The sequence below is a fragment of the Grampus griseus genome (assembly GCF_964374135.1).
Source record: "Grampus griseus genome assembly, chromosome: 9".
Classification (NCBI taxonomy): Eukaryota; Metazoa; Chordata; class Mammalia; order Artiodactyla; family Delphinidae; genus Grampus; species Grampus griseus.
In genome coordinates, this window is record NC_139003.1 from 15,275,046 (window position 1) to 15,301,410 (window position 26,365).

Below are 26,365 nucleotides of genomic sequence, written 5' to 3' on the forward strand. Positions count from 1 at the left end.
ACATAGTCTTTGTAGGAAGATTTACCAATGGCCAGATTTAAGGGGGGACCTGAAAAGTCCATGTACTTTTGTCAAGGCCACTGCTACTCCCACCATACCTCCCACCATATTCTGCATTTCAGCTCTCAATCTAGCTAAAATACCAGTGCCCAGAGGAGATTATCCTATCCCTCCTCACCCCTTGCCCCCATCAAGAGAAGTGAGAACTTGGGGATTTGGTATCTGGAGGTAGAAACATGGTGGGTACAGTTCAGATTCCGGGAGGGTTCACATGCAAGGACCAGGGCTCCACAAGATATCATGATTTAGTTACTAGTTTGGAATGGTCAGAAATTGAAGTCACCAGTGAAAGCTTGAAATTTTAAGGGAGTTCCAGAGAAATACCAAGCCTGGGAAATATAATTTACCTCAACCTTTTACATTTCCATAACTGTGGTCATGAAGTGTGCAGCACGTCGCAGTGTTGAAGCCTGCAGACTTGGGATTGGTGCCTATGTGCCTCTTGTGGCCTCTTCCAATAACCTCTGTGTCATTATGGAAGACAGTGCCTGAGGGAGGTCTTCCAAGGAGAATAGTCAGTGATGGGCAAACAAAAAACATTCTGCGGGCTGGGGCAGAAAGTCCTTGCTCTTCTGGTCCATGTGTTTTTATGGATCAGTGGGTACGCTGTTGGCCTCCTCTCCTTTTCCAGGCAGGTTATGTAACTATTGATGTATCTTACTCCATATTCCATTAGAGGCCTCTGATTAGGAAAGAGATTGATTTGGGTTAACAAACATCTTTGGGGTTGCAAAAGTCCCCAAGAAGGTCAAAAATATTGGTCATCAATACCTGAGCTCAGTAAAGCATTGACTAAGTAAGGCCATTTTTACTGCTGGTGTCAGCTTGAGAGACTGGAAATCTTGACTGAGAGATGGTATATTTGCTTGCTAGGGCTGCTTGAACAAAGTGCCACAAACTGGCCACTTACATAACAGAAGTTTATTGCCTCACAGTTCTAGAGACCACAAGTCCGAGATAAAGGTGTTGGCAGGGTTGGTTCCTTCTGAGGGCTATGAGGGTGAATCTGGTCCATGCCTCTCACCTAGCTTCTGGTGGTTTGCTGGACATCTTTGTAAAAGCATCACCCTGACCTCTGCCTCTATCTGCACGTGGTGCTCTCCCTGTGTGTTGCCTGTGTCCAAGTTTCCCCTTTTTATAAGGATACCAATCATACTGGATTAGTGTCTACCATACTCCAGTATGACTTCATCTTACCTAATCGCATATGCAATGACCCTATTTCCAAATAAGGTCACGTTCTGAGGTACTACGGGCTAGTACTTCAACATATGAATTTTGGGGGCATACAATTTATCCCAAAATAGTTGGGAAGCTTGAGAGGAATGAGTGAAGGGAGAAGTGACATGCAGAAACTCATGCAGACCAGGATCACTCTTTCCTGACCTTCTGTTTTCTGCCTCCAACTCTTTTTCCTCCATCTCTGTTAAGACTAAGACAGAATTCCCCTCTTCCAATCTTTAGAAATACATGTATACATTTCCCCTGACAAATAGTGGGACTCTTTTCCAATGCCTGTCTTTAAAAAATGGTTTGATAGGTGTGGTCCTTCTTCCACACCAGCCCCCTGAAATATTTTGAAGAGTTTTGACAGTAGAGGTCAGGACTTGAGTTTCTGTTCTTTCATTATGGTACTCCCTTTTCTTCCTATCTTCCCTATCTTCCCAGTGCTAAATGTACAGTAGGAATTCAACCAAAGGTCTCTAATTTAAATGAATTCAGATGATTCCCCCCACCCCAAGCAACAAAATGGAGATTCATGTGGTAGAATAAATCATCATTTTTATTATTTCTTGTGAATGAGATATTTTCCAGAGAATAGCATTATAAGTATTCATATTAGAATTATTGGAAACAATAAGTAGAGATCAATTTTTTAAAACGATAGTTTCTCAGAAATGTACGTTTTCAGATCATGGAAGATTATAAGCAATTGATCTTGGACAAACATAAGTTTGTTTTGATGTTTTGAAGTTTTGAAGCGCTCTCTTGCCCTGTGAGAGTGACTTAATATGAATGAATAAAATATACTGCTCTGGCTGGACTGAAAATAGGTACATCTCTACTATGGAATTCTAATAATCATTTTATTCACTTAAAAAATTTACATGTAGTAAAATTATCAGTGTTCTTTTGAACTTGCTACTTTCTCAAAATTCAGTTATCCCAATAACTTTCAAAGTCTTAAGTCTAATGATTCTATAAAACCTCTTCTTTCAATATGTTTCCTAAAGCTTCCTTTTTATATGTCTTCTTTGAAATAATGGTCTGTGGACTATTTTACAATACAGGGTATGCAGGTTGTCTCAAGCCACTTTGCATAATGGTGGTCATATAATGAATGGGGGCAGGAGTTGCAGGCAGTGTTAGCATAGATCACTAGCTTACTGAAGCTCAGGCCCTTTAAAACATGCAAGAGAGAACAAGCAATTATCCATCTTTCAAGCTGGATAAAAGCTACACGAACACACATTGGATGGAAACAAACAACAATCAAATCAGTATGGCTTTGTTGACCGCTGTGGTGTTTAATTAGCTCTATAGTAAGACTTTTCTATACTTAGCCCTCTCTCTCTACTCAAGGTGAAGCAAATCACTTCCCTGTTAATAATGCATGTGTGGATCTTACCTTGGCTGTGTCTGTATTACAGTCAATGGTCCAAACCATCAAGACCACTGCCAGCACACTGGCATGGTCCAGCTCTCCATCCTTGCTGTTGCCCTGTTAACTGCTAAAGAACTCAGACTACCCATGGCAGCAGTATCCGAATTCATGTGTTATTTATCTTCATATGTTGCCTTTGAAGTCTTTTCTAAAGCCTAATATTTTTCTTTCTGAAACCCAGAAGACATTGATTTAATAAAATATTAGCTGATAATTTCCAAGTTATTTCAACAGATTTAAACCTATTTTTTTCCCCCCACATAGCTAAGTCAAAGTCACTTACACTACACAAAAGTTAAGTGTGTCTCCATCACCATTTCATCTGAGGATAGTAAACTCCTTTGATTTCCATAGCTGGAGGAACCACCCAGCCCAAAGTCCTGGCACACATAGAGGGAAAATATCTGTTGCGGAGCTCTCTGAAGTCAGTATTCATCATGAAATGGGTATTCAGGATGGTCACACCACCTGCCAAAACAATTCCCCCAAAGGGAAAAAGTTCACTTCAAATGCTGCATGGCTGTATGTGTTACTAGCATTCTTTGGTAACTTTACCGACCATTCCCTCTTTCTCTTACTCATTCCATTTCTGTTTCGTGCCCATTCTCCTCCCCTGTTTCCCCTTAAGCCAGCACCTTTTACTGAAGCCCCAGATAGCACCCTGGGTGTAAGTGTGGGGTGGGGGGATTGGGGGGAGAAGGCTAGTTGTCTCCACATTAACATTTTCTTAAAACAAAAGCACAGGAGGTGAGCAATACCTGCCTACTTACACACTTTGTCCCAACTTCTTCCTCCTTCTGCTCTCTTGATATAAACTGCCTCCCATTTCAATAAACCACATAAGCATTTCTCTTCAAAACTCTATTATGGGGCTTCCCTGGTGGCGCAGTGGTTGAGAGTCCGCCTGCCGATGCAGGGGACACGGGTTCGTGCCCCGGTCCGGGAAGATCCCACATGCCGCGGAGCGGCTGGGCCCGTGAGCCATGGCCGCTGAGCCTGCGCGTCCGGAGCCTGTGCTCCGGGCCACAACAGTGAGAGGCCCGCGTACCGCAAAAACAAACAAACAAACAAAAAAACTCTATCATGAATCAGTGTCAGTCTCTTCTCAGAGTTTTTACTTGCCCCTATCACTAGGCCTCCTGAGAGTTGAAAGTTTGAGATTTAGAAAGTTGATGACCAGCAAAGTAAGTTTCCATGATGATGATGACAGTGATGATAATGATGAAGCTACCTCTTAAATAAAAATGGCGAAACAGTCTATAGAAGGACTGGAGTGTGTGTGTGCCTGTACTGAAGCACACCTAAGATTTAGTTCTCTGCAAGTACTATGAGCTTTAAATCAAAATATAAAACAAAACCAGAGAAGGCTCTCAAATATCAAGGATCAGCCAGATGAAAAGCAGCAGAACCTTGGCCCAGCAACCCTAAATGATACATTTTTTTGATCAATGGGGCCTAATCTTTGTTTCTCCTTGCTGATTTTTCTAGTTATTTCCAGATGTGATGAGTTATTTTCCCAGTGTTGCTAGAATTAGGTATTAAAAATGTCAAAGGTCGGGCTTCCCTGGTGGTGCAGTGGTTGAGAATCCGCCTGCCAATGCAGGGGAGATGGGTTGGAGCCCTGGTCCGGGAAGATCTCACATACCATGGAGCAACTAAGCCTGTGTCCCACAACTACTGAGCCTGTGTGCCACAATTTCTGAGCCCGCGTGCCACACTACTGAAGTCCGTGCGCCTAGAGCCCGTGCTCCGCAACAAGATAAGCCACTGCAATGAGAAGCCCACGCACCGCAACGAAGAGTAGCCTCTGCTCACCGCAACTAGAGGAAGCCCGCGTGCAGCAACGAGAACCCAACACAGCCATAAATAAATAAATAAAATGTCAAACCAAATAATGTCACTAACCAACTGTAAAAAAACAAAACAAAACAGCATATTGGAGGATTGGCTATCTCTTACTATTTTTAATTTAATGATATTTATTCAATAGAAATAGTTTATCTTCAAGAGCTGTTAATTAACGTGTAAGGGTTAGTTCTGTGTTTGTGTTTACTTTTATGTTCTTGAGGCTAGGAGGTGCTTCTTGATTTCAAATAGTTTTTCCCCTGGAAAATTCACATTAGAAAGCTGTTTATTAATTCAGAAATTGATTCAGAAATTCAGTGTTAGCATAGTCTGCACTTTTTGACTCATGAAAAATAGTGGGACCGATAAGATAAGCGCCCAAACTATACGAACCATCTTAACGAGCATTTTCTAAATGCACACTCAAAGAGAAGATTGTAAAAAGAAGAATACTATCCAGGTGATTTCAAGAACTGGAAATATTAATGAAGAATGATTAAGAAGAAAAAATGTGGGTGTGTATGTATACAAATATATACATGTGTATATATACATGAACTATATTCTTTTTTTTTATTTTTAAGGCTCTGTAATATTCAGAGAATAAAGGGTTACTTCAGTTGATAGTTAAATTTGGCAACACTTGGAAGGAATTTTGCTTGTGGGAAGTCAGACAATAGGTGAAGCCAGAAGCTCCAAATCTTATAGGCAAACATTTGTCTAAAACTCAACCTGGTGCTCTTTCTACTGCACTCTAATGCCTCTCTCCCAGGAATTGTTCTTGTTGAGCTTTGCTCTAATTTGTGCCCACTTTGATTTCTAAGGAAGAAATAAATATGTTGTTTGCATATCTGTGCTGCTGTTGTATTAACATAACGAAAACTGATTTAATTCTCCTCAATGTTTTTAGCCTGTGATGCCTTAACCTAACCAATGGGAATGTCATAAATGTCAAAAATATTCTTTTAAGCAAAAATGCAGGTTTGTAGGAAGTTCCTAATTCAGAACATGCTGCCCACCGGCCTTTACCCTTGTGCCTTCCATGGACATGGTCCCGGTTCATGAGAGCCTGTTGGTTGACGCTTGACAATCCAACATCACTGCACAGAACCTGATTAATGATCCCCCAGAACTCACATGAGCATTTCCACGAAGCGGACATTTTTATTCAGGTCTTCAATGCCCTTCATTTCTTCTTCAGTGAGAGAAAAGTCAAAGATCTGAAATAACAGAAACAAAAAACCAGACATTTATAATAGTAGAAGATGGGTCAAGCTTGGGATCAGGGAGTGAGGCCAGCAGTGGGAGCCCTTCAAAGATTTATGAACATCTCTGCAAATGTCTTAGAGGAGTTGGGCTAGTGCGGGGGGGCCACCCCACCCATGTGGAGGTGGAATTCTTTCTGCCCTTTGTCTTTAAGACAATCCTGCTGGGGACACCTTGCAAGAAATTTCAAATGTTCTGAAACAATACACATTCAGAACATCTCCTAAAAATCTAAAAGTGAAGAATTCTTATTATTTTGGTATAAGATGCTGAACTTTTGATTCTGGACTATGGCCTTCGTGCACTTTTTTTTTTTTTTTTAACAAAAATATTCCCTAGTCTCTAAATTTGCTTATGTATTTTTTTTAACTTTTAATTTGCTTTGGTTCATCATATTAATCCTTTCTCTTGTCATTTTTAATGTCTCTTTATCTACCTTTTAATTCTAATTACTTTTTCATTTTTTTTTTTTTAGCTTGTACAGTTTGTACCTTGGTTTTATAATTGTCCTTTATGAACATTTTAATAGTTTATTTTAGCTTATTTATATTTTTAACAGTTGATTTGTTTATAATTTCTCTTATTATTTTATCTTTCTATCCCTTAACTTTTAATTTAGTAATTTACATGCATACATTTTTTTTTTTTTTTTTTTTTTTTTTGCGGTACGCAGGCCTCTCACTGCTGTGGCCTCTCCCGTTGCGGAGCACAGGCTCCGGACGCGCAGGCTCAGTGGCCATGGCTCATGAGCCCAGCCGCTCCGCGGCATGTGGGATCTTCCCAGACCAGGGCACAAACCCGTGTCCCCTGCATTGGCAGGCGGACTCTCAACCACTGCGCCACCAGGGAAGCCCTACATGAATAAATTTTAATTGTAGAAGTAATACATGAATATATGCTTTTTGTAAAGAAATGAAACACTACAGAAATACATGGACATGTATGGAGTAAAAGAAACAAAAGTGCCTCTTGATACCCACCACCCCAGTGCTATTCCCCTTCCCACAGATTCCTTCCAAACATTCAACACAGCAACAGCAAAATGCAATTGTATCATATTTCTATTATTCTGCAGCTTTATCTCATTCACATAATATGTCTTGGTGATCTTTTCTGTCAAAATATATAGACTGACTTTATTTATTTAACTACTATATCCGTAGTATGGATGTAATACGATTTACTTAGTCATTCCCCCAAGGATTGTTTCCAAGTGGTCTTTTCAGAGCATTCTTTCCTTTGATTATTTATTATCCAAGAATTGGAGTTATGAGATTGTAGAAGGAAATTTATTATAACATAAAAACAGTCATGAATGAACCAGTCACTTATAAAAGAAATCCTTACAAGCTTCCTTTTTCTTTAACACCTTCCCGCACCTAGTAGGGCTATTTGTCACATGACCTCACCTCCTTCAGCACAAGAATAGGGATGTAGCCCAGGGGACCAATCAAGGTATCTTTTTCATTAGACACAGTGATTATTATGGGAGTAGCCAATGACCCATAAAAGGACAAGCAGGGATTGACAGAGACAGAAGCCTTTATCTGTGATCATCTTTACTAAATGTGGGTAACAGATTAACCCATATTAATCTGTGTGTGCCACCATGTGGAGAAAGGGGGTGAGGAGAACTCAATCCTTTTATAAATCATTAGAATACCTGTGTCCAGTCATGTCTGACCTACCCAGGGAATTCCCAGTTATGAGAGCCAATAAATTATGTCTCTTTTTCTTTGGTAAATTTGAATTTCATTCCTTCATGTGGTAGCAAAAAAGCTCTGAAGATAATTGTCTAATATCATGGATGTCTTCCCATGTCAGTACTTATATTTTCACTTTATTATTTAAAAATGGATATAAAAGCACACATACTGTGTGAATTCATTTATTTGAAATTCTAGGAAATGCAAACTAGCCTATGGGGATAGAAAGAAAATCAGTGCTTGCTTGGGATTGGGGACCAGAAGGGATAGATTATAAAAGGGCATGAAGAGACTATTGGAGGTGCTGGATATGTTCATTATCTTGATTGTGGTGATGGTTTCATGGGTGTGTACATATGTCAAAACTTTTCCAATTTTATACTTTATGTTCAGTTCATTGCATTTCAATTACACCTCAGTAGAGTTCTGTTAAAAAAGAAAAATAAATAAAAATGCCTATATACTGTTTCATTGCACAAATATATCATAATTTGTTTTACAATATCCTATTGAAAATTGTTTCCAGTTTTTTTTAGCTGATAAAGTATGCTGTAATAAACATCTGTATATGTGTGCATGAATATGCAAATACATCTATGGGAAAAAGATTGTTGGGTCAATGGACATGTATGTTTGAATTTTGATGGATCTGGAAAAATGACATCCTTCTCCAAATCTTACATCATTTTATGTTTCTAATAGTATTATATGAAACTGCCTGTTTTCCCACACACTGTTAACATTCTGATTATTTTCCTATCTGAGGGGATAAATACTATCTCATTTTTACCTTTAATTATGAGTAAGACAAAAAACAACTTACTTTTGAAATTTAAATTATTAACTGATGGGTAACTGATTAACTTTACATGGTACTTCTCTATGGCTGCATTTACCTAGCAGTTTATTCTTTGGAAGTAGCACAGTAAACTAATCACTCCATTGTCTAGTGGCCTCTTTTCTCACCTATATTTATAATGCTGATTACAGATTACTTATAGAGGAAATAAAGGGGGTTGGCATTTATGAAGTCTAAATGATCCTCTTCAATAATTTCCAAATTTGTCCCCAACTTTTTCCAGAGCCATTAAGAAGGTGGAAAGTTGACTGTTATGAATTTCCAATTTTATACCTTCTATTCCTGCTGTGCTGGTGGGGAAGGGAGTAGGTAGTGTCCAGAGTTAATAGGTAAGGAAACAGAAGAAATAAGGGAGCTAGATAGCCTACAAGCAGCAAAGAAATCCCTGAATTACTAGGAATTGTCTCAAATTCAGCTAAAATTAAATCCAGGTGTGGGTGGAGGGGGTCAGGGAGCAGGTATAAAATAACATATGAAGGCATTGCAACTTTCTTATTAATCTGAACACAAAATTCTCTCTAAAAAAAATAATACCCTACTTTTTACATTTCCAGAAGCAGTTCTCTTACTTGAAAGTTTTCTTTGATCCTTTCAGGGTTAAAGCTTTTAGGAATGACAACCACTCCTCGCTGGATGTTGAAACGCAAAACAACTTGAGCTGCTGTCTTATTGTATTTTTTCCCCAGTGAGTTTAGAAGTGCATCCTTTAACAAAGGTGGGGAAGACACATTCACCCTTTAAAAAAAAAAAATCGAAACATGCATCATATTTAGGCCGAGTAATGAGAACCAGCGGTTTACCAATCACCCTCCTCCTCTGACCCCCATTCACCTGGTAACCTATCCAGAACACTTCAGGTCACCTGTAACCAACTTCTCTGAGTGCAGAGTATTCAGAAGACTTGCTCTTAGTCTGAGAAGATCAAGACAGGCAGATTCAGAGCTGCCTCTTCCAGACGGTAAATAATATTGCTTTCATGGATCTTATAGAGAGAATGGGGTTGGAAGTAGGCATACAGGGGAAGGCAAGAAGACTGAAGTAGAAGAAACAAAGGCACAACTCTTGGAATCATCTTAGAGTAGAAAAATTTCTACTTAAGTCTGTGGAATGCATCACAGTAGAAGTGTTGCCACTGAATACAGAGATTTCAAAAATTTCGGAATATGGCCATAGAGACTCTTTGTCAAATAATAACGTACTGGTAGGCACTTCTACAGGTAGAGTCTAATCAATTATTACAACACCTCAGTGAGGAAGGTTTTGTTAGCTGTAATTTGCATATGTGGAGAATGACTTGAAGAAATTACTTCCTTAAGATCACACAGCTGAATAGAGTCATTTCAGTCAAGTAATTTACATTAGCCTCATACTCTACACCAAGGAAATATACTTCCTGAGGAGACAGACAGCATTACTTACCAGGATGGATTCCTAGAGGTCCCCAAAGGGCTGTATGCAATAATGACAATGTCATGTTGTTGGCAAAATTTCAAGAGTTTTGGCTGGGTGAAATATGGATGGCATTCAACCTATGTGGTTGCATTGGAGAGCAGAGCACAAAATTAAGGGCTTTTGGATGAATGCAATTTTATATAGTTTGTAAAAAGTTCTTCAATAAAATCGACTGAAAAGTATTCTGGATAGCAAGGTAAATCTTACATATTTTTCCCAACAAGGAAGTTTACATTGTTTATATATCGGTGAGATGAATTAAAACAAGGTTAGTGAGGTCACCATCTGTGGGTTAATCCTAAAATAATTGGGGGACAAATTCAATTTTTACAGCTAGCGGTTTAAAACTTTAAGTGAACAGATTCAGTTATTTATAGTAAATATTCTAGCAAATACAATTTTCCATAACAAACACGCAGTCTCAAGGTTCACATTACAGTCTTGGTAAATAGAAGTGACATGTTGCAGAAGCCCTCTGTCCCTCACTATCAAACATCTATGAATATTTTCACAAGAGGTAGAGTGTGTATAAAACTAAATTTACAGATGAATTTTGTCTTCTTGGTGGAGAGTTCTTTACACCAAGTGTAAGCCTAGTTTCATTTTCTGTATCTTACTGACAGGATTCCTGCACTAAAAACACATGTGTCAACAAAAGTTCTTCTCAAAGTTTCTTCTTAAACACTACGGTAGTTTTTGACCTACGTGTTTGCTTTCTTTTTAATTAAAATCAACCAAGTCTTAATTAAAATATTTTAAGTATATAATTATTATTTTCACTATCTAAAGTATTAAATACTTGACAAGTTACATTTCTAGAAGGCACAAGAAAATGCTACTGATGAAGTGGAAAGGTAAACTGGAACTCTTAGAGGTGGGTCTTCTTTCCTTTTTCTAATTTGATAAACTTTCTTTTTCCCCCTTGTCAGTTTCTCCCATTTCTTCTTTTTCCCCTGCCCCCTCATAATCTTGATCCCTCCTTTTCCCTAAGACACTTTTGTTTTCTCCCCCACTTGGGAACATTTCTTAATTCTAAAAAGTGACACACAGTGTCCACAGTACAGTGGTCCTTAGGTATTCACGTAGGATTGGTGCCAGGACACACACCCCCACCCCAGCAAACACCAAAATCCGGAGATGCTCAAGTCCATTCTATGAAATGGTGCAGTACAGTGGGCCCTCTATATTTGCGGGTTCTGCATCCATGGCTATGGAGGGTGGACTGTATTTCTTTCCCTTACCCTCTCCCACTCCTAGCATCACTCTCCCCCTTTGGTCTCTTTCTCATTTTCTATCTTATTGGTACACTAATCTTTTCAAACAATTTTTTTCTTTTTTATCAGGTCACGTCATCACTTAAAGACTAAGTGTGAATTCCTTACTTTCGTGCCTGCCTGCCTGCACCAAACACATTTACTTTTCCCCACAGGGACTCCTTTCTAATCAGTTGGAGTGCTGTTATGGTCTCTGGCCTAAATATGTGTATGCACATGTGTATATAGCATGTGTATTTACCTATATACATATATATGTGTGTGTATTTGTGTGTGTGTATACATATATATATATAAACACAAAATGTATACATAATAAGGCTAATACAATTAAAAAACAAAACAAACAGGAATATCCATTCTGTGAACAAATTCAGGAGTTTACAGAAAGTTGCATTGGGCAACATACTAGAAACCCGTACTCAACAAAAATTTGAGTTAATGTAATATAAACTCAAATATATAATATAATACGTAATATAACAAAGATCTTTGCATAGATAGTTTTTTGATAAAAAACTTGAGGGCATATGGCTAAAGGACCACTCAGTGAAGGAAATTCTAGGGATGGAGGTGAGGGTGGGGGTGGGAGAGGGTAGGCTAACATGACCCAAGTGCGTATGACCTCAGAGAGTCACATTCCTTCTCTTCAGAGCATCTGTCTCAGTTTCCAATTACATATAACTTTCCTGACTTCATTAGTGTATGATCCACGAGAGCAAGGACTATATCTGTCTTTGGTCACTTTTGCATGCCTAGAACCTAGCACAGTGCCTGGCATAAGGCAGGTGCTTGATGACCATTTGTTGAATGAGTGAAAACAAGAGTTATACAGCAAGGACAAAGCCAGAATCTTAGGAAACATCACTCTTGATGCTGCAGACTGTTGTAGGCTGGGCTTCGTATGGGGTACAGCTGGTCATTTCTGGCTGGGAGCGGATGCTCAGTTTAAGGTAGAGGGTGGTGATGGTTCCTGATGTTGCAGGGCTTTGATGTCATCCTTATTTCTAAGGAGAAGGGTACCTAAGCACACTTGCCTTCTTCTTTGCTAGGGACTGCTTAGAGCCCTTTGTGAATGAGCCAGTGGAGCTGCAGTATTTACTTTTGTTTGCTAGGTAAAACTGATGTAAGTCGTCAGCGTCTTGGTGTGTCCGGGGTTTTACAACACCCTTTGGTAATGCTGTAGTTTTAGATATCAAAATCTCACAGGGTGAAGTTAAGAAGCTGGACAGAATCCATGAAGGAAAATAGCAAAAGTCCTTTCATTAATTAACCCAACCTCTTCTGTCTTTCCATGAAAAACTGCATTGAATTTTCATTTCATTAATGAAGTCACTCAACAACTATTTACTAATTTCTGTGTCAGGACACCTGTGAGTTAGGCATGGTGAATAGGATCAGGAAAAGCTGAAGAATGTGGAAAGTTTCCTTACTCCTTCCCTTCTTCTTTCCTTCCCTCCGTCCCTCCTTACCTCCCTTCTTTCCTTCGTTCCTAGAGTTAGGTGTTGCAACTTTGTATGAGATTAAATGGCTTGAGATAGATCCACAGTCCCCTTTGAACTGGGCTGGGAGAGCACTGTATGACGCTAGGAAGGCTTTCAGACAGTCTAAGCCAGGGGCGGAGCCTGGAGGGACATTGCTTCAGATGGACATCATAGGGAGTACTAAGGAATCTTGGATTGCTCAAGCTCTGAGAACGACTATAGAGTGAGGTTATATTCTATGTCAATTTGTTCACGAAGTCAATGAAAAACATAAAATTTTGCAAATTTCACGTTAGATTTAGTCTAATGGGAAAATTAGTTTTGAAATACGTGAATTTTGAATCAGGCAAGCCTTCAGGTATGTATCCCTTGCACATGAAATGTGTCCACTCTGTCTAATGCCCAAAATATGCTCACCATATTCCTGGGTTGAAAGCTGCTCATTTTGTATCTCTGGAGTAGAGATGGTCCTACCAGGGCATAGGGTCATGGCTGGTGGCTGGGAGACCTGCACTTTGACCTTGCCAGCTCTAGAGTTTTGACATATTCTGCTTTCAGACACGACAGGACACATGAATAGGTTCAGGCTATGATCTTCCAACAAGCCTTGATTCTCTTTCAGGGTATATTTGTGAAGCTGATCGACATTCTTGTGCCAACAGATCAGGGTATTTCCTCCTTGGCATGAGGAAACACACTGTCAAATTTTCACTATTTTTCATTCTCAGGTCGAAAATCACCATCTGTCTCTGTGCATTTGTAAGAAGAAAGCTGCTTGTCACTTCAACATTTTTAGAACAAAATATTGTTCTTAGGGGTGCAGGAAGGAGATGTGAAGGATATGCTGGGTAGGGGATTGGTTAGGAATAAAGGGATGGATTGAGATCAACGAGGAAGGCAAATGTTGTTGCTCTGTGTTCCTGAGAGCATATGATATAGCGCTAGCTGAGGTATCAGTTTGGAAGTGGTACTTCTAAATATGGCAACACTTCTATTTAGCTGTGGGCTACTGTCATGATGTAGGTAATTCATTTTTTCTGTTATGAAATCCTTTTGAGTTTCTAATAACAATGAATTCAACAAACAAGTCCACCATAATCCAAGTTTGTGAATATTTACCAGTTCCAAGAGCATTTTTTAGTGCAGCTTAATGTTTTATGAAGTAGAGGGAAGAGGATGTCATATCCCCATTTAACAATAGTATTTTGTTGTGATTATAAGAGTAATATATGCTCACTGCAGAAGACTTGAAATACAGAAAAGCATAAAGAAGAAAACAAAATTTACTTGTAAAATTCACAGCCAGAGATAGCCACGGTTAGCATTTTGATATATTTCTTTCCAATATTTGCACTTTTTAAATAATATAATCGCCCTCAAACTGTATTACGTTTTGTATCCTGGTCTTTCCACTTAATATCGTGGCCATTTCTCTTTTCCTCAAGAGTGATTCAAGAACATTTTTTGTTAAGATTTCACATATTATAAATGTTTTAAAGTTTATGTAAACATTCCCTGAATTTTTCATATTTATGTTGTTTCCTTTTTGGTGTTTTTTTTTTTTTTTTTTTTTTGCCATGATAAACAGTGCTGCGACAAACACACACATAAAGTGCTGTGACAAACACACATATGGGTGTTCTGATTTTTTTTCACAAGGATGGATTCCTAGAAATAGAAAACTAAACACTTTTTAAGACTCTTGCTACTTATTGCAAAATTGCTTTTCAGGAAGGTTGAACCAATTTGCATTTGCCAGCACTCCATCACTTGCTTACATGGAACACTATATTAAAAAATAAAACAGAAACTTTGCTAATTTGATACACAATACAAAATTACACTTAAATTTAAATTTCCATAATTACTAGAGCAGCTAAATATTTTTCATATGTTTATCAGTCTTGCAATCTGTCTTCTGTGACTTTCTGTTCATTTCTTTTGAGCCTTAGTATTTTTCTCATTGATTTTTATTAGGCTTTTAATTCGTAAGGACATGATCCCCTTTTTCTGTTATATTTTTAGATATAATCATCTAATTTTGTTTGCTCTTTGTTTCTAATATTTTTAGTGTTTAACATTTTTACACTATTACATGTATTGGTTTTCTTTATAACTTTCCCATGGCTTCCCTTTCTATCCATAGCTCCAGAAAACTAAAATTCTTTTGTAGTATTCACAAATAATTTCTTGTTTCTTCTTTAACGCCTGATCAAAGGGACACTTTGGAGTATAACATGAGGCAAAGATCTATATTTGTTACTATATAACTATCAATTTTCCCCACACTATTCACTGAAAAATCAATTCCTTTGTCATTAGTTTGTGCTATTTTATTTTACATTAAGTTTTTATTTTATTTGAGACTGTTTCTAAGGTATTTCTTATTTTCTATTTATTTGTATGTTGGTTCTTGTGTAATCTTACATTATTTTAAATACTCTGTGTGTCAATGTCTGGTAGGTTTTGTTCCCCTACATTATTATTTTTCTTCAGAAAAAGTTTGGGTTACTTTTTGGATTTGGACTTTCAAATCTTTTTTCTTAAGAGACATAAATTGACTTGCCCACGGTCTAATGATGAGATACACGTAAAGTGACCACAAGACTCCCTGACTCCTAGTCCAGGATTCTTTCTGTTGAGTAATGGATCCTCCCACATTCCCCACTCCCCACACCCCCCCTCCCCTCCCTCCCCTTGTCAAGCTGTACCTGGTTGCTGACTGGCTTATGCTTAAGTCCTGGTTTGTTCAGAATAAGCTCCAGCTGCCTACGGTTAAAATTGGATACACCGAGGGATTTCACCAAGCCAGCATCTTTGCAAGCTTCTAAAGCCTGTAGGGTAAGAGCAAATGGGTCAAGAAAGAAATCTCAACACAAGCAGGAATAAACACTTATAAAGGTGACTGTGCATTCTTTAAAAAGTAAAGTCCCCGGGTATATTAATAGGCATTCTGTGAACTAAAGAAAAGTGGAGGAGATAGGCAGGAATTCTGTAATTGAATGATTTTGGGGAAATGCTGTATATCATATCTTCCTCTTGTATTTTCATAATGTATACCAGCATGATAATAATGATCTTATTTCTTAAAATTTGTTGAGGTTTTCTTTATGGTACAGTACCTGAAAATTTTTATGTGTCTGGTATGTGTGGAAAATGTATATTCTTCTATTTTTGGATACAGATCCTTCTTGTTTCTCTCTCTCACATACACATGCATTATATAGAAGATTAGGTCTAGCTTTCCCTGGCTTTTCAATAATTTAGAGAAATATATCAGAAATCTCCCACTGTAACAGTGGATTTACCAGTGTCTTTCTGTAGTCTATCAATTTTTGCTTTATATATTTTGAAGATATTTTATTTGGTAGATATGTGTTTAAGACTGATATATCTTCTTAGTAAATTAAGTCTTTATCATTATGGTTTTTGCACTTCCCTATACATTTTAGAATCAGCTTTTCAATTTCCTTTGGGATAGTCATTGGGATTGCACTGAATCTATCCATGAATTAGGGGGGAATTAACAAATTATCTGTATTCAATCTTTCCATCAAAGAACATGATACAGTTCTCTATTTGTTCAAATTAACAAAAAATCCTCTCAGTAAAATATTGTAGTTTTAACTATATGTCTTGCATAGATTTTGTTAAATTTATCTCTAAATATTTAACATTGTTTTTAAAAAATTCCATTTCCAATTGTGTTGCTACATATAGATTCAGATTTTGTTATTTTTTCTTTATCTTACGGGTTATTTACACGTATCTTCTTAGTTTCCAAATATATGATGATTTTTCAGATATATATATATATATTTTTCAGATATATTTTTGTTATTAACTCAAATTTAATTCCAATGTCATCAGACAGCCTACTTTGCATGAAGAGTATCTTTTTTTTTTTTTTTTTTTTTTGCGGTACGCGGGCCTCTCACTGCTGTGGCCTCTCCCGCTGCGGAGCACAGGCTCCAGACGCACAGGCTCAGCGGCCATGGCCCATGGGCCCAGCCGCCCCGCGGCATGTGGGATCTTCCCGGACCAGGGCACGAACCCATGTCCCCTGCATCGGCAGGCGGACTCTCAACCACTGCGCCACCAGGGAAGCCCTAAGAATATTTTTAAATGTATTGAGATCCATTTTATGTCTCAGAAAATGAACTATTTTGTGAAGTATTCCATGTGCACTAGAAAAATAGCATTCTGTTATATTTTGGAAAAGTATTCTATAAATATCAATTAGGTCAAGTTGTTTGATAATGTTTAAGTTCCTATATTCTATAGACTTTCTGTCTACTTATTATCTCAATTATCAAGAGAGAGGTTTTGAAATCTCTGACTAGATTATTCTTTTTCTCTTTTCACTACTCTTAGTTTTGCTTCATGTATTTTGGAGTTCTGTTTTTAGGTGCATAGATGTTTAGGATTGAACCGTTTATTATTATAAAACAAAATTCCTTATCCCTGGTAACACTCTTTGCTCTGAAATTTTTGTTGATATTAAAATGGTTACTCCAGCTCTCTTTTGAATACTGTCAGCCTAGTACATCTTATTCTAGACTTTCACTTTTTTTTTTAACCTTTTACTTTCAACCTATTTGTTTTATTATTTATTTATTATTTAAAAAATTTTTGGCTGCGTTGGGTCTTTGCTGCTGTGTGCAGGCTTTCTTTAGTTGTGGTGAGCAGGGGCTAGTCTTCGTTGCGGTGTGCAGGCTTCTCATTGTGGTGGCTTTCTCTTGTTGCTGAGCACGGGCTCTAGGTATGCGGGTTTCAGTAGTTGCAGCATGCAGGCTCAGTAGTTATGGCGTGTGCTCTCTAGAGCGCAGGCTCAGTAGTTGTGGCGCATGGGCTTAGTTGTGTGTCTTATTATTTAAAATGAGTTTCTTGTATATAATATATGGTGGGGTTTTGCCTTTTATCCATTCTGAAAACCTCTGCATTTTAACTGGGTTGTTTAGGCTCTTTACATACACTGTGATTATTGACACCACTGAATTTAAATCCCCCATATTGCTATTTATTTTCTGTTTTTCCCATCTATTCATTTCCCCTTTTTTCTTATTTTCCTGCCTTCTCTTAGACTGATTATTTTTTATCATTTCATTTTGTCTCCTTTACTGGCTTGTTTGCTATACTCCAGAAGTTTTAACATTTTCTCTTTATGTTTGACATCCTGAAATTTCACTATAAAGCATCCAGGTATGGGTTTCTTTCTCTTTCCTCTTTGGTAATTCATGCCTTTTCAACATCTCTGGGTTTTTTCTTCAATTATTACTTCCTTTTCTTTCTTTTTTTCTAAGACTTCTATTGTGTGGATACTGGAAATTCTAATTTTATGATTTACATCTCTTAGCTTTTCATATTTCACATTTAAAATTTTTTCTTGTCCTTTCCTTCTTCACTTGGGAGATTTCCTCATTCTGATCTTTTAAGCTGATCATCTTTTCCTTATCTGTACCCATTCTATTTTTATCCCATCTACTGCACTGTGTTTTTATTTTTCATAATTATTATTTTTGCTTGTTTTAAAAAAAAGTTTTCTTGTTCTTATTTCATATTGCTGATATCTTTCTTTTATCTCCTTGAATATATTAATTGGCTAATTAAAAAGTTCTTGGTCCTCTGTTCTGTTTTTGTTGCGATATGTAATTGAGATATGTTGTTTCCTTGTGAAATAAATGCCTTGTTATTTTGGGCTCTGAGCTCATTTTCTCCTGAGGATATTAGGTACACTGTGAGGCAGTCCCTTAGAGGAGAATGCCAAACTCCAATCCTAGTCAGCTCCAATGAGGTCAGGAGTGAGTGTATGGTCTTTCGGGTGGAGAGCCCCAGACAGTAGAAAACACAGTCAGTGCCTCCTCACCCCTCAAAACAAGCCACAGTTCAGATCCTCAGCTGTAACCTAAACAGGGGGAAGTCTATTAGAATGAGATGATCATTAGAGTATCATTTCCAGCCTTTGGAGTTTGAATTGGGAGAGGCAGGAAACAACTGCCAGAGGTCAGGCAGAGACTTATGTTTTTATCAGCTTCTCACAAGTGCAAGATTCCAGTGCTGCTCTGACTTGATTCCTGAAGACATCTGAACACGAGTCCTAAGTGTCTACATGTGTGGAGTGTGTCCCAAGGCTATAGCAAGAGAGAAATAAGAGCAAAAATAACTCCGATAGTTCCTCTCCTATATTATCTTAGTGGTTGCTGAGTTGCTTTTCACTCTAGGTAAAAGCTTCCGTATAACCTCATAAACAAACCAGTTCAAAATATCTGTACCTGCCTCCCACCTAAATCCATAAGGGTTTTCGCATTATTTTCCCCTAGTTTCTCACTCTTATAATCTTGGGGAAAGAGCCAGCAGCCTGCTCAGAAATGGCACCAGAATTGCTTTTCAGTTTTTCATATATTATTTTACATTTGTTTCTTTTAGACATCATATTACTGATTTTTAAAAATTCAATTTGAGAAACCAAAAATTTGTGAGTTTATCTCATTTATATATTTTTATTTACTGTTACAGTAGAACTTATTTCCTTTACTTTATTTTTCCTCCCACACTTCTCTCTTCCTTATCTTTGGCATTCTTCTCTTCCATCAAAGCAAAATCAAACATTTTTCAGCACTCAGAAGTGGAGATTTTATACATCTTTGCTCGTGGTTAGAAATACCTGACTACTACTTTTCATTGGGAGTAACGGTTACAACTCTCCGTAAATCGAATAGGAATAACCAGATCACAATTTAAAAATGTACTCTTTTAACATAAGAGGCCCACTTGAACTCACCTCCCAAGTGGCACACAGATTTGACTTGTGATATAACCATTTGCCATTTTCATCTTTAGGATAGAATTCATCTCCAGGCTGTTAAAAAAGAAAAAGAAAATGAAAAAGTGTAGTTAACTTTATTTATATCTGGGGATTGAAATGATGGAATTTAAGTTGTCAGTATTCCAATATACCCGGGCCCTGGGAAACCAATTCAAGATATATATATATATATATTTTTTTTTTCCCCTCCCCCTGTGGAACTGTCCAGAAATTCATTTGTCCAACATATATGACACATTAGTCTCATTCTCTCACCCCAGCATTCATTATTCTTTATTTATTGACAGATTATTGTTGTTCTTAAGCCATGAAGTTCTCTCTTAATGATAAAATTTCTCATTAAAGAAAAGTAAAAGTTGAGAATTAGGACTTTTAGACTCAGTGTTTGGATAGTCTATCCTGGCCAAAGTTGAGGACAGCAAATTTCTTACTCTTATAAGAAACCAGAGGTCATCACTAAGGCTGAGAGGAGGAAATTCTTCAGCTAAGTATAGTTGAGGAATGCAATATTCCTTAAGTATAAGGGAAATGCATAGCACATTACTTCTCAGGTCTGGCTAATCGCCCCATGGTTCTTTTCTTACCCTTTTTGGGCCCTCCAGGAGTTCAGCATCTTTTTTTCTACCTCATACACTATGTAAGTGTCAAACCTCCTCCTCTAACTTTTGGATGATACTTTCCCAATGAAGATTGACTATGGTGTGGAAATTGTCTTTCAGATTTCTCCTTTTTTGCTATATTTAAAAATGGGACCCATCTCTTATGGGCCTGGAAATGGGATAGAAATAAAAGATAATTTCTAGACTCCTTGAGTGGATGGTGGTAATCATTTCCTGAGGTTGGACAAGGAATTGAGAGTTTTGTTTTGGATAGTTTGAGTTTGAAATGACTGTTGGACAGTCAAGTGGATATTTGAAGAGAACAGAGAAGTCTCAGAGAGTGGCTCAGAGAGAGATCATGGGTACAGATAAAATTTGGGAGTCCTCAGCATATAAAATGGTATTCAATCCAGGCAACTGGATGAAATCACCTATAGAGAGAGTACGGCTCAGTAAGACAAGAATATTGAGGATAAAGCACTGGGCAAAACATTTGGAGTTTGGCAGAGAAGAAGCTGTCAAAGAATCACCAGAGGGTGATATCATAGAAGCCATGAGATGAAAATGTTTAAAGAAGGAGGCAGTAGTCAACTGTGTTGAAAGAGATCAAATAAAATATGAGGACAAAGTGTCTACTGGATTTGGTTGGTGGCATAGAAGTCTTTGTAGACCTTGATAATAGGAATTTTTTGTTGTTGAAAATCAAGCAATTGGATAAAATCCATTATATTCTTAAAAATTTTCCCTAATTTTTCGCTTTGCCATCTCACCTGAATTAATCTTTCACCTGGTGATAACAATTTCTCCATGCCCTCTTTAGCAAAGATAATTTCACCTCAATTTTCTTCTATTTCACCGAGAGCAGGAAAAAGACTCCTTTCTCCTCAAAGCCATGTAATCATTCATATTAACTACCCTGGTTACCTCTGATTTCTAAGCCCTTTGACCTTCTCAACACTTACGAGGCTTATTTCCACTCCAGACTCCCTCCATATTTCTTGCTTTTTGCACTTCCTAATTTTACTTCTGACCTGAAATGGCTTTATATCTCCATTATGAACTCTCACTATTAATAGTTTTTACTCTCACAAATTTTAATTAAGTCCTCTCCAAGTCTGAACCCATGTTAGATATTTCTATGATGTTCCACTGTGCTTACTTTACTAATCCCTTCATTTGGATAAACTCATTGTCTTTTTCCTCCTTTCCTGCTCCTGACTGTAAGGCATTATTAGAAGAATAACTCAACCCTCTAAAAACCCATGCTATTGACCTTCATTCCTGTTTGGCAATAACTTCGTCTTTTTAAAATGTCTTATCATGATTTTTTGTACTTTTTGTTGTTCTGAAATTGTGTCTGCTTATTAACTTTATATTTAAAAAATAACAAAGTGGTAAAATATTTTAGCGAGAAAGGTTTTTCTTTAAAAAGAATCATGAGATTCAAAAAGCAAGTGATATTTTGGTTTCAAAGACTGATTTCTCAATTACAGGAAGTACAGGTTCAGTTGGGAGGTAATGTCACTATACTGTGTAATTTCTCACTGTTAAAAATTTACCTTCTCTGTGTCCTTGAGCCTTGATCCTATTTAAGAATAGAAATAGAATTCCTTTATTTACCTTCTCCAAAAAGATTTTACAAGTCATTAGTTAGCCACAGAGGAGTAAATTTCATTTTCTCACTTTTAAATACAGGTTCTTTCCAAATCTGTAAGGCTCAGCTTAGAACTCTGTCATTTGAATAAGAATCGAAGTTAGTTGAGTGAGGAGAAGGGCTAAGGTCAAAATCCCAAGAGCCTGAAATAAAAAAATCACTGTAGTCCACAGGACATTGCGATTATTAGGCTTGCGAGGATAAGGCAGAGGGTAGTGTAGTATAAGGGAACACGTATAAGATTGGCATCAGGCGACCCAGGATCTGGTTCCAATTCTGATGGACTTTAATCCTAAGTAGTTCATTGCTTTTCTCTTCTGTGAAATGAGGTTTTTGGGATATATAATTGCTAAGGTCACATCTTGGATGTGACCACAGAGGAGAGTTAATAAGGAAGGTGCTTCCAGAGAACAGAACGGGGCAGCCAGGTTGGCTGTGTAAAGAAATTCTGGCCACTGCAAGGGCAGGGAGTCCTTGTCTTTCCTGTCCAGCAGGATCTGGTTTACCTCATGGACAAGTGGTCAGTTTTGTTTTTCAATCTCTCCTTCCCTCAGTGAAACTTTAAAGCAGCTGCTGCTCTTCAGCAGTGTATACTGGGTGTGTTGGTGGTGGTTAAACTGAGTCCGTATATGGAGAAAGTTCAAGGAAGGAGTGCATTTGAGTTAGAGGAATAGATATCACCTAGAGGTCCTGATCTTGGAGCTGCCTTCAAAAATCTGACTACTCTTTGGGTTATTTTCCTTTGGAGAGGGTGGAGTGTGAGTAGGTTTTCAGTTGTATTTATTATTTTACATTATGTTGTGCAGGGATGTTTTCGGGACTGTGTGAATGGGAAGAAGGGTGTGTCTGGATGCTGGACAACTGCAATGTGGACTACAGTTAGGAGACTACTTGTTGGTTTGATGGAGAGCGTTTATAGCTGCAAAGACAGGATATAACAGACAGTGCATTAGATTATGAATCTAGAAACTTGGGATCCAGGCCTGAGTTGGCTACACATAATCTTTCTTGGCATTTGTTGGGTTAGGTCAGTACTATCTGATTTACGGTAACAAAACATCATAATATTCTATGGTGCTAAGTAATGAATGAGCTTCCCGTACATAGATGTTGGCCCATGGTTGCCAAAGAGCAGAGGCTTTACCTTTAGGCATATGAACTTACCTTAAAAGCCATGGGTATTTCAATGATGTAAAGATCTACATAATCTAGCTGGAGGCCCCTGAGCGTCCTCTCCAGAGTTGGGCGGACCATCTGTGGGTCATGATGTGTAGCCCACAGCTGAAAGAAAAAAAGGGAGATAGTTAACTAATATCCTCATTATTATTATTAACAATGATGCAGCCCTTTAAAATTTGTTTTTACTGTTTCTTTTTTTGTGGCTGCACCGTGCAGCATGCAGGATCTTAGTTCCCCAACACCCATGCCCCCTGCAGTGGAAGAGCAGAGTCCTAACCACTAGACCGCCAGGGAATTCCCCAGCCCTTTAGTCTTTACAAACACTCATACACATTGTATTCAACCACTTCATTTCACAAAAATATGTTTACGTTGCAGTGTCATCTGAGTACAGGTTGAGCTGATATAACTTGACATCCAGAGTATAACTTTATCCAAATAAAGTACCAGAGATTTCAAGATCCATCTGAACCACAGAGTACCTAATTCAGCAATAAAGTCTTCCTCTGCTCTGTGCTAACTGCCTAATCGACTCTTCGCACTTTCACTTTTCCTCACTGTGTAATTAGGGAACATGTATCTGACTAGTGGTTCTGACCTGGCTTGGCACTTTACTTTCCTTTCACTGATAAAAGGTGTGCTTCATCTGAGTAAGAAATATGGTTGTGTATGTGTCTTCACCAGATCCTCCACATTGTGATGGGTGGTGCAGAAGCTGGTGAAATTTTAAATTATTGCAAAAGTTTAGATCCCTTTTCACCACTCCTTTGTTCTCATTTGGTTCACTTCCTCATTTCCCCAGGAAAATTCTGCCAATCCCTACTAAGATCTGAACCAATAATGTCACCAAAATGGCGGCATGGGAGACCCCAGCCTCCAGTCCTCCAACAAAGATCAACAATTAAATAGCTATCCATGGGGCATCCCTGGTGGCGCAGTGGTTCAGAATCCGCCTGCCAATGCAGGAGACACGGGTTTGAGCCCTTGTCCAGGAAGATACCACATGCCGCGGAACAACTAAGCCCGTACGCTACAACTACTGAGACTGCGCTCATGAGCCCGCGTGCCTAGAGCCTGTGCTCCTGAGAAGCCACCACAATGAGAAGCCTGCACACCACAATGAAGAGTAGCCCCTGCTCACCGCAACCAGAGAAAAGCCTGCGTGTAGCAACGAAGACCCAACGCAGCCAAAACTAAAATAAATAAAATAAATAAATTTATATTAAAAAACAATAAAGTAGCTATTCATGAAAAAACAAAACAAAACAAAACAGCTATTCATGAATACAAATGGGGAGATGTTGGTCAAAGGGTACAAACTCCCTGTTCTAAGATGAATAAGTTCTGGGGATCTAATGAACAGCATGGTGATTATAGATAACAATACTGTATTATATACGTGAAAGTTGCTAAGAGAATAAATGTTAAATGTTCTCATCACAGAAAATAAATGGTAATTATGTAATGTGATGGAGGTGTTAGCTAACACTATGGTGGTAACCATTTTGCAATATATAATTGTATCAAATCAGTGCATTGTACACTTTATACAAGGCCATATGTCAATTATATCTTAATAAAGCTGAAAAAGTAAATAAAAGGAATGTAGACAGCTTAACATAAATAAGAAAAAAAAGAAAAAGAAATTACTCGTTCTCTAAAGTGTTAGGTAATGAAAGATTAAGCCTTGGGTTGTCAAACTGGAGCATGTGTACCCTTGAGGTCTGTAAAACATGGGATGCTGAAGGGTACCCAGAGCTTCAGGATAAATGAATACATCTTCTTGGAGCATCAAATTTGCTTACATATTTTTTGGGAGAAAAAGCTTGGAATTTATGTACATTTTTTGCCACAAGTTAAGAGCAAGGAAAATTAGCAAAATTTGATTTTTTTCCTATGTTGGACAATAATTTTTTTCTTGCCTTCAGAGCATAGAGAAGACAATGTGAGAGTAGAGAAAAACGTGTTTTTGTTGTTACTGTGGGTCCTTTTGGTGTATTGGTGAAATCTCATCTAACTGAAAATTCTGTTTTATGTTTTAATCTATTTTTATTCAACAAACATGCAGTACTAGCTCTAGGTACTCTTTAAGTGCTTTGTAAATGTTAACTCATATCAAGCCTTGAAATGAAATGAAATGGGTGATTTAATTCAGTTCAATTTTTTCATCATGATAGGTATTCCAACAGCTTTAACGGTTTACCAAGGAGATAAGAATGAAAGTGTTTTTTTTTTTAATAAATTCAAAAATATTTCCAGCTTTGGGCAGGATTCTTTGGCTCAGGTCCTCAGGATATGAGTTCAAGTTTATTTTTCCCCAGAAACACTTGGTGAGTTGTAATGAGAGACTCTGTAATAACAAAATCTTTAGGAATCAGGCTGTAAAGCTATAATAAAGTGAGAAGCTTCAGGCTGATATTTTGGGACAGTGGCTCTACATGGCCCCTTGAAATCATAGCCCATAAGTGGCTGGTGACTTGGGAAACTGCAAACTCCTGGAGAGGCTGGAAAGGAGTAGGGAGGACGGGGTCTGGGGAGTGAGTGAAGTCAGAAGCACCATTTTGTTCTCTTTAGAAAACTTAGGAGAATTGTATTACAAGTTCTCTAAAGTTATACAGTTTTATTCCTGCAAGGCTGCCTGTAAATATGTATCCTATATTTCCACTGGCTTTCATTTTGTCATGGTGCTTTATCTTTCTGATTGCTCTTCAGTGGATAGTGATTTCTGGAGATTTCAATTTCTCAAAAGGTAGTGATCTAAACAAAATGTGGTATATCCATACAATGGAATAGTATTTGGCCATAAAAAGAAATGAAATTCTGATATGTGCTACAACATGGTTGAAAGTAGAAAACATTATACTAAGTGAAAGAAGCTAGACAGAAAAGAACACATATTGTATGATTCCTTTTGTATGAAATGTCCAGAATAGGAAAACTAAAGAGACAGAAAGTAGATCAGTGTTTACCAGTGAATGGGGGAGAGGGATAAATAGGCAGTGATTACTAGTGGGTAAGAGGGTTCTTTTTGGAGTGATAAAAATATTCTGGAAAAGGTAGTGGTCATGGTTGAACAACTTTATGAATATACTAAAAATGGTGAACTTTATGGTACATGAATTATATCTCAAAAAAAATTAGTGATCTATGGACAAATAGGCATATACAGAAGAAAACGGGGCCTCCTTTTAAAAGAAGTTTTGACACATGCTTATTATAACATGAACCACCTCCTTACTTCCCTTCACTCCTCAAATCAACTTTCTTTGATTTGGCTCTTCCGTATTGTCTTAAATCAATGCCCAAGTATGAAGAAAGAACTTTTCCCTAAACTTCATGGGACTAATTAGTCTCTAAATCCTTGGCAAGATTGAGGAATTTGGCAGTTAAGAACTCACTCCTCAGGACTTCCCTGGCAGTCCAGCGGTTAGGACTCTGTACTTCCACTGCAGGGGACACAGGGAACTAAGATCCTGCAAGCCTGCAGGGTTTGGTG

The 26,365-nt window shown here is 37.9% G+C and overlaps 1 protein-coding gene across 3 annotated transcripts in view; it reads right to left on the reverse strand.

The window, feature by feature from the left end:
- Positions 1–1,836: 1,836 nt before the first annotated feature.
- The window catches only part of AKR1D1 (aldo-keto reductase family 1 member D1), a 32,527-nt gene continuing 7,998 nt past the window's right edge, over positions 1,837–26,365 (reverse strand). For 2 of the 3 annotated variants that reach the window (XM_082662461.1, XM_082662459.1), the window contains 7 exons: positions 22,855–22,971; positions 19,393–19,470; positions 15,323–15,445; positions 9,821–9,930; positions 8,971–9,136; positions 5,708–5,790; positions 1,837–3,193 (listed from right to left, as the gene is read on the reverse strand). In XM_082662461.1, the coding sequence (XP_082518587.1) occupies positions 3,151–3,193; positions 5,708–5,790; positions 8,971–9,136; positions 9,821–9,930; positions 15,323–15,445; positions 19,393–19,470; positions 22,855–22,971 (720 nt within the window). In that variant the 3' untranslated portion in view covers positions 1,837–3,150. Of the gene's footprint in view, positions 3,194–5,707; positions 5,791–7,741; positions 7,969–8,970; positions 9,137–9,820; positions 9,931–15,322; positions 15,446–19,392; positions 19,471–22,854; positions 22,972–26,365 lie in introns of those variants that run through there. The other variant, XM_082662460.1, reaches the window with a different exon arrangement.